The 9113-nt window shown below is 35.1% G+C and overlaps 1 protein-coding gene and 2 long non-coding RNA genes across 4 annotated transcripts in view; 2 read left to right on the top strand and 1 right to left on the bottom strand.

Annotated features, from left to right (window-relative positions):
- Positions 1–1451, top strand: part of LOC107593540 (PHD finger protein 23B-like) — a 6415-nt gene extending 4964 nt beyond the window's left edge. For both annotated transcript variants that reach the window (XM_016283297.1, XM_016283307.1), the window contains one exon: positions 809–1451. In XM_016283297.1, the coding sequence (XP_016138783.1) occupies positions 809–1002 (194 nt within the window). In that variant the 3' untranslated portion in view covers positions 1003–1451. The remainder of the gene's footprint in view (positions 1–808) is intronic.
- On the bottom strand, positions 1090–2902 carry LOC107593557 (uncharacterized). The gene is made up of 2 exons (XR_001610099.1): positions 2834–2902; positions 1090–2731 (listed from the first exon to the last, which is right to left on the bottom strand). It is a non-coding gene; the product is annotated as an uncharacterized lncRNA (long non-coding RNA).
- Positions 2903–7947: 5045 nt separating this feature from the next.
- LOC107594669 (uncharacterized) lies at positions 7948–8774 on the top strand. The gene is made up of 3 exons (XR_001610183.1): positions 7948–7993; positions 8364–8531; positions 8741–8774. It is a non-coding gene; the product is annotated as an uncharacterized lncRNA (long non-coding RNA).
- Positions 8775–9113: the final 339 nt, after the last annotated feature.

A 9113-nucleotide genomic window follows, 5' to 3' on the forward strand; every position in this document is an offset into this window, starting at 1 on the left:
AACATGGCTCCCAACTGGAGTCACGGCACGTCGGACTTGCACACCATCCACACGTTCGTTCGCAAGGCTCGTGCCAATAAGAGCAACAAGAGCATGAGGCGGCTGTCATCTGACAGCACCCTGATGGGTAAAATGTGTTTAAAAGACCCTTTTTATGAGGGCCAGGTGGCCAGCAAAGCTGAGCGCAAAAAGGACAAGAAGCTGAAGCATCTTTCTCTAAGTTCAGGCGCTGGCGATGGCAGCAGCGGTGGCGAGAAGCGTGCAAGGATCAAGCGTAGTAAAAACCCCAAACAGTCCAAAGCCTTTAAGAAGCTTAAGAGCTCGGCCCACAGCGAGACAGACTCCGAGAATGGTCTCGGACATGGAGAGGAGCATTTGGACCAGGGAGCAGCGGCTGAGCGCAGACTACAGGCCCAGGTGAAAGAAGAAAAGGAGGAAGCCACCAGAGAGGCGGATATGAGTTCCAGTGAAGGCGAGACTTGGATTGCGGATGAAGACATAATGGTAGAGTCAGGTGGGTTTATTAGGGACTGAAGAAGATTTAGATGGTTTGGAGATGCTCATAAATAATCATTGAAGGATTTTAATATTTTGTTACAGAATTTTATGTCAGTGTGGTGAAAAAATGTAAACTCCGTATATGTTTTCAGCAGCTATATATATATATATATATATATATATGTATATGTGTGTGTGTATATATGTATTTAAATATTGTTAAACATTATTTTTATTTTTTTTATAATTACATGATTTTACAATTTAAATACTAATTTTTAAAACAATTTTATGCGTCTTTTCCTTACAGGGGATGATTCATGGGACTTGATCACCTGTTACTGCGGTAAACCCTTTGCAGGACGGCCCATGATTGAATGTAGTCAGTGCAGTGTGTGGGTGCACCTCTCTTGCGCCAAAATTAAGAAGTCTAATGTGCCCGACATATTTAACTGCCACAAATGCAGAGACTCTCGACGGTCAAGTCATAAGAAAGACACTTAGATGAGGGGGTCTTCATTCCCTCAAAGCTCTGAATGTTCCCAGTTCTCTAGTTTTTGTATCCAAAACAATTAGTTTCAAAATCAAATGTTTCCTCTCTTTCTTTGCAGTTCTAGTTTTGGCGACCAGTTACTCCTTACATGTTTAACAGTCAATAGTCTCCAATGCAGAGTTCGCTGAAAAATAATATTTGACTTGATCTCTTACCTCCTGAGTTGGTAATTGATCTTGGCTCATTTGTAACTATTCCACAGATGCGTACACTATTCTTTGTCACACAAAATTGTCATTTGTTTAAAGTAAGCAGCTTACATATTTAGTAAGTGGCACTATTTTCCTTTGGAGAAGTTAGAGAAGCCACACTACATTTTCACAGATGTATACTATATTGGTTACTTTGGTACTATAAGAGTCTATTTAAAAGTTTAAAAAAAAAAAAAAAAAAACCTATACAAAATACAGAAAAATGTTATGATTTTGCCAAAGAGCTGCTATGAGAAATTGTTGACACTGCTGTTACTAGAAAATGCGTTATTTCTTAGTGAACTGTCCAGTTGATTTTTTTTCATTGGGATAGATGCCATTGTTTGAAGACTAATAGATGTAATGTGTTAATCTGAGTGCCATTTCCTGTAGGTGATCATAAAACCATTTGATTACAACCTCTTCATTTGATATTTCTGTAAGAAATCGAACCCAAATGGACTTGACCAGTCAGCTAACACGTATTAGATATTCAAATATAAAGAGCTATACGAGTCATTTAAACAGGAATTCCATTCAGTTGCAATTATTGATATCAAAAATGAATTTAATCTAATTCTACTTAATGTTAACTCATGTACTTTATCGAAGAAGCTATCAATACTGTTTGGTCTTTATTACTTGCACAACGTAGTGTTTTTTTTTTTCTTTCTCAATGTGTTCAATTTTTTGGAAGATTTCAGTTTAATAAGATGTGAATGCTAGATTTAGGAGCTTTGCTGAAGCTTTCCTCGAATGAAATGGTTGTAATTATTGTTTTCAAGAAGTGTTTGGGGGTTTTCAACTCTGAGAACTGGCAAAGATTACTCATTTCTGCTACAAGCTCTTTCTTTTGAAATAGTTTGGAGACTATTGTTTGGAGTTTTTTTTCCTTTGTTTTATTTGCGAAGCAAGGGGGATTGGAAATCCCCAAAAGCCAGACTTCTCTCGCTTCATGTTTCATATATATTACAGATTTTGAGAAGTGTACATATCTGAAAGTGAAGAGAAAAGCAAAGCAAATAGTTTTTTTGCATCTGATATTGTTTTCTTTAACTACCCAGAGAAATAAAACTTTTCTTTATTGGGGTTAGAATGTCTTATTTTCCTAATCTAACTTTTGTGTTAAGATGCATCATGTATTTTGTGATTTAAAATAAGTTGAAAGTACATTAGACATGATTGAATAGTTTATTCATGTACATTTTATTTTGCAGCAACACCAGTACAGTGTCTGTCAGTTTGCACACCACTAGAGGGAGTGGGTAAGCTAATATTGGAAAAACATAAATACAAATAAATAAGTCACAGTTTATAAACCTGAGATCCAATGACTTAATAGAAACCAAAAGTTCAATAAAATATATATATATAAAAAAAATCACACAAGCGAAAAAGGACCAAAACATTAGGTGTCCTTTGTAACGGTATATGTAATCTGTTAGTTTGATCACTTTGCATCGTATTCCTTAAAATCTTCAGGTTCCTCCTAAGGGGGAAAAATATTTATTTTTACATTAATAGGATATGCAATCTGTTGAGTTCAAATATATGTAGTCAAACCACTGTGGTTTTCTCTGATAGAAAATACCTTTCTGTTCCTGGAAGACAAGTAGGAGCTTCCAATGGGGTCCAGAGGAACCGTGATCCTCCTCCTATTCAGGGTAATAAATATAGGAATCGTGTGTGAATTTGGGGTCTGAAAACATTGAGATCGCTTCTACAGAGAACTAAGAGTTCCATATCCAAAAAATAAAAAAATTGGAAAGCTCTTTTAAACAGACATTTAAAAGAATTTAATACTGAGGTTAGTTATAGCAATTAAAATAAAAATGTTCTATTAATTTTTATTGAACTTGAATTTAAATATTTTCATATAAATAATATTTTTTAATACAATAACAGTAAATATTTCTACTCGCCTCTTATCCTTGTTTTTGCGGCGGTTGCTGTTTGCTGGTTGCACATTGCTGTGTTCCATAGGGGAAAAGAAATCGGGAGTCTTGGCGGGATTGGGTTCCCAGTCCCGAGTCATTTCCCCTTCATTTCCTGGGAACAAGTCTGCCAGATCAGAGAGCTCATAGATGTGTGGCGACATCTCCTGATCTGACCTGTGATTGCTCTGCAGGAAATCAGATGCATTTTAATATGTGACATATTAAAGTGTTTTTATTGCAATGCTATATTAAAACCTGTATATAAATGTAAATGCTCTCAAGAAGAGAATTAACTCCGCATATAATTAATGTGATATTTACTCTTTTCACTCGCAGTCTGTCTGGTATCAGGAAAGCAAAAAGCTTGTCCATCAAGAAGTAGACAACCAGAATAAGTAGCAAACACCTGGAGCACGTCATCTGAGGGTACAACACCACACAACATGATGTTTAGAAATGTTTGGACCCCAAATATTTGCATGTATTAAGATAAACTGCTAACAGCAAACACAATAAGCGGATTAGAAATGATAAAAACTGTTTTAGAAAATGTAGCAAATTCAGCACATTTATTGGACAAAATTCAGAACTGAATTAAAGTATATTGTGTTTTTAATATTTACCTTCTTGACAAATTAGTCTGTCCTTTGGAAGTTTCTTCAGGAGTTGTTTGACAGTCCTGCTCTGTTCCTACTTGTGTGTTTATGTTGCCTTGCCGTCCTCTTTGTCAAGGGCATGTGTGTTTTGGGTATTTGTAGACCTGAAGCTGGGGTGGGTTTATATAGGATGACCAAGAGATTATGGATAAAGGGAGTGTGTGTCTAGCATGACTTCACCCACTCTCCAAAAAGATTAGAACATAATTAAAGCATCGTTTTGGTTGTTGTTAGAATGTTCTAGTTCAAACTCGGCTTAACAGGTTGACAATATCTACATTGAGCGGCCACAGAATCTTGCAAGAGAATTAAAAATCAGTATTCATAATGACATGGAATATTCTTCTCATATGTTTATCTATATTTAAACTATTTCAATTTATGATGAATAAATGACTGATATAAAAATTGTACGCTATATTGTCTGCAGAAATTAAAAATAAAACACTAACAAATATGCTACAAGGGAATTTAGGCATCATAAAATTATATATAAAAAATTTGTATTTTCATATTGAAATTTGCCAAAGATTACATTTAAGTGTTATTAAATTATTAGTGTTTTTAAGTATAACTTTAAGTGTTAAATGACAGAAAAGTTAAACGTATAATATCAACCAATATGGATAAATGAATACAATTTCTAATATTGGCTAATGGTTCTGAAATATTGTGTATCTCTTGTGATTTTATTTGTAATTTTATGAGACATTTGATGCAAGCCTGTGCATTGTAACTAGTTGGTATTTGTACACACTCTGAATGTTCTGTCATTTGGAGACACTGTGTGTGGCCTGTTCGGGTATCAGATAATATCGTCTCGCCCAATTTCACAGTTTCAAAACATTGGATTCTCCTCCACGTACACCAAAACGGTCTCTTTCTCATTAGGGATGGTCGTAGTATTATCAGAGGAAACACACACACATACATAAGCAAGTTGAAAAAAAGCAGGGGCGGCCTCTGTGGATGGCTTACCAGCAGTCTGACACGTTTTCTCGTTTCCTCTTTTCCCTCCCTATCCTAATTATTGCTATTTCTGGCAACAAGGGCCCCAGACATAGACTAGCTGTTGACAGACAACCCATGGTGAAAATAAACTACCTTTACTAAACAGGGTCGGTGCAATCCACCCAGATCTCAGTCAACAGAGACTGAGAACAAATCATTGCTGCTGATTACTCTAATTAGTGTAAAATGAGTGTGTGTGTGTGTGTGATCATTTCTGACAATCCCGCCTTCTCATTTCTGCCCTATAAGTACCCAGAATCTTTCCGAGTTCCAAATTTAGAACAATGAAATTCTAAAGAGTCCATTGGCAGCACAAATATAAGACTTTTTGTTAAAAAAATTGCAGAATTGGTAATGTTTTTGGATTACATATGTAATGTATTGTGTATTTTCATTATATAAAAACTCTTGTAGATACAATAATATTTTTCCAGAATGTTTCAGATAATAAAATGGATGGTTAATTTTCAGCACTTCATATATTCAATAAGATCTCTAGTAATATGCAGAGTGCAGATTGCCCTACTCATTTTCATCCCATGTCTTGAAATTTATGGATCAGTGTTTCTTCAATTCTGCTCACTACATTTGTATTTCATTAGATTCAAAATATATTTGTCTGGTTTACAGACCTCACTCAGTTTTGTCTTATGAATGTTGAGCAAGTCGAAAAGTGTATGCTGTTTCTTTTCTTTCAGTAACTACTGAGTCAGTATAACATGCAGTTAACTAGCTACCGTATTATAGTCAAGTGGCAATTCAAATTGAAAAACATTATACCTAACATTACATATAAACCACAGACGATATACAGGACATTACAGACAGAAACTATATTGTAAATCTCTGTGGAAAATGCAGTCTCTTAATTTAAAACTGAGAGCAAGATTTCAAGCTTTTGAGTTATACAAGCTGTTTTACTGCACAGATTGTGTAATGCCTGGATAGATCATGTTTTTCTGTGTTTAGCATTTTGTGGTGAATTTCTGTTATGAAATTGTTTCTTTGTTGTTTTTATCTGCATTGTAATTTATTTAGGGGTGGAAGTAGCTGTACATTCACCCCCCCCCCCCCCCCAAATTATAACTATTATTTATTAAGGAATTGTAAATTCAAAAATAAAAAAAAATTCCCTCTGATTCTGTTTTCCTTTAGCAAGCTTCTTTCGAATCAAATGTTCTTATGCTTATCCAAGAATTTTGATTCATCAAAACATTTTACAGGTACAAGACAATGAAACAAGCCACAACCTACTGGCTAACTGAAATTCTCAAAGCAGAGTCCACATTTCACAAAATATAGACAAGCTCAAATTTAGCTACATTTTGATTCTAGGGCAAACTTTCGGCATGCTTTTTATTATCAATAGGCAATCAATATCACCTGCTAAAATCAATTAAAAGGTTGCAGTAATTTCAATTGCAAAGAGCAGCTTTAGTACAGTTGTGCTCAAAATTATTCATACCCTTGATAAATATGATCAAAGAAGGCTGTGAAAATAAATCTTTCATTCACAAAAAAAAAATCTAACCTTTAATTAAAGTAAAAAAAAAAAAAAAAGTGGGGGAAAATCACATTATGAAATAAGTATTTTTCTCTAATACAGTAAGAGGACGTGTGTCTATATCGTCCTAATGTACGGTGAGGAGGAGAGTTTGAGTGGCCAAAGACTCCAATGATCACAAGAAAATAGTTGAGTCTTGGGGTCAGAAAGCCTAAAAAAAACAATGTTGTTTGGGAGGATTTCAAGAAAAAACTAGAGAAGAAAACGCTCTCATCCAAAAACAAACTCCAGCATATTTATTTGCTAGACACCACTGGAACTTTAAACAGGATTGGGTTCAATGGTAAGTTGAAACTAAAAAAATGAGCTTTTTAGCAGCAAATACTCAAGATGGGTTTGGTGCACACAGGGATAAAAAAGTACCCCATGTGTACAATGAAATATACTGCTGGATCTTTAATGTTGTGGGCCTACTTTTCTGCCGGAGATCCTGGATATCTTGTTCAGATAGATGGCATAATGGATTCTATAAAATACCAATGGATAAAAAATGTTAAGCTAACTGTCCATGCTAGAAATCTTATAATGGGCCATTGTTGGATCTTCCAACAGGACAATGATCCACAAACATCAAAATCAAAACAAAAATGGGTCACTGAGAACTAAACCAAGCTTCTGCCCTGGCCAACCCAAGTTTCCTGAGCTGAACCCTATAGAAAATGAATGTGGTGAACTGAAGAGGAGAAGCATCAACATGCAGCTGGAAATCTGAAGCGTCTGAAGAGATTCTGGATGAAGGAATGGTCCTGTCAGATATTCTCTAAACTCTTCAGGCATTATAGGTGAAGACTCAGAGCTGTTCTCTTGGCAAAAGAAGGTTGCAAAAAGTATTGGATAAAAGGGTATGATTAATTGTGACCAATGTGTATTAGAGAAAAACATTTATTTCATAATGAGATTTCTCTCCCATTTTAAATTCTTATTGTCCAATGAAAGGTTAGATTTTAGTAAATGTTTTAAATAAAAATTGATGATACAGATTCATTTTCGCAGCCTTCTTTGATCATATTTACCAAGGATATGAATAATTTTGAGCACAACTGTGTGTGTGCAGAGGAGATTTTCAATTTTACAAATAGGCCACAAGGTTCACAAAAATATTTGTGAAACTGCAAACCTTTATGTCATGACATTTAAGATGATCTTTGGAATATGCTTAATTGTCTAGAATTCTCTTTATTATTTTATTATATCTTTATTATTATTATTATTTGACCGTGAAACCAACCACATGCTATTGTTGAGTCTTGGCAGATGCTTCACATAACACATACACGGTGCTTTATTTTTACAAATAGGCTATCCGGTATTACTGTGTGTATAATGGGAAAAAATGATGATTAAGAACAGCTATTGCAGGGATCCTCAAATCTGGCCCACGAGATTTCCTGCAGAGTTTAGCTCTAACCCTAATCAAACACACCTGAGCATGCTAATCAATGTCTTCGGGATCATTACAAATTCCCAGGTAGGTGAGTTTGATCGAGATATATCCAGCTGCAGACCCGCAGCACCAGCAGTTTCAGAACCGCAGCCACAGAACCGGAAGTGAGGGGCGGAGTTATTGACACCGAGAGAGCGCGGTGAGTATTCTGTAATGTTTTTGCTATCATATGTTTGATAATTATCATATATATTACGTAAAGCATTTATCTGCTAAGAACTTAATGTGTGCTTGGCTTTATTATCTTATATTGAAACTTGATCTTGTTGTCATACTTTATAGTATATAACTTTTTTTCTGTGGCTGTTTCGATTAATTTTCGGATGCATGCTGTAAATGGGCCTTGTGGTGAAGTTTTGAAGACGTTTATTATTCATAAAAAATAAATTGTTTGCTTTAATTCCCTCTGTTATATGCATTGTTTGTGTGTTAATATTACCTTGTACTTTAGTTATTTTAATCCAATTTGTCATCATTGAGATAATTGTGTGTGGCTTCATCTCTTGTAGAGACATAAGGATTCAGAGAGGTGACACATTACCTGAGCTGCAGCAGTGCAACAAGTGTTACAGCAATTACCAGCTATTTTCTGCTTGACCAGCATGTTTAAGCCAACCAAACTGGTCAAATTAAAAAGTAATCTTCAAATCCACTTCAACATGCAGTTGTCTGTGGAGGTATGCATATCTTGAGTTGTTTGTTTAATGTATGTACTCACAATTTATTATTGCATAATAGTTTACCTGTGTACTTAATTATTTTAGGCTATACTATACATTTTTGCAACCAGTTATTGGTGTGATTATTTAGTTGTTAAATAAGGAACAAGGAAGGTTTTTTTGTGCCATTTACAGGGAGAAGATTCTTATTTTTTGTTGTTTTCCAGTACATCTTGTCTTGGGAGCACCCTTTGATTTTACATCTGTAAGTAGTTATCAGTTAAAGTAATTGACCTTTATGATGTAGCAGTTGATATTTAAAGATTTCTCTATGTTTGTGTCTTCCACTGTGACATTCCCATCATACGGAGATGGTGGACTCCAGATGGTTTTCTCTGAAAGGTACTGGACATTTCCTCCAGCACACCATTACATTTGCACCCCCTTCTGACCAATTTGAAATTAACCAAGATACATGTATATTACAGTGCAGAAACCCTACAAGAGGCCCTTCCAATTGGATAACAGGCTATGCTTGTGAGGTATGTCTCAAATCTATCTATCTATCTATATACATTAATAAGAAATATTAAAGTTACA

The sequence above is a fragment of the Sinocyclocheilus grahami genome, unplaced genomic scaffold (assembly GCF_001515645.1).
Source record: "Sinocyclocheilus grahami isolate Dianchi unplaced genomic scaffold, SAMN03320097.WGS_v1.1 scaffold10.1, whole genome shotgun sequence".
Lineage (NCBI taxonomy): Eukaryota > Metazoa > Chordata > Actinopteri > Cypriniformes > Cyprinidae > Sinocyclocheilus > Sinocyclocheilus grahami.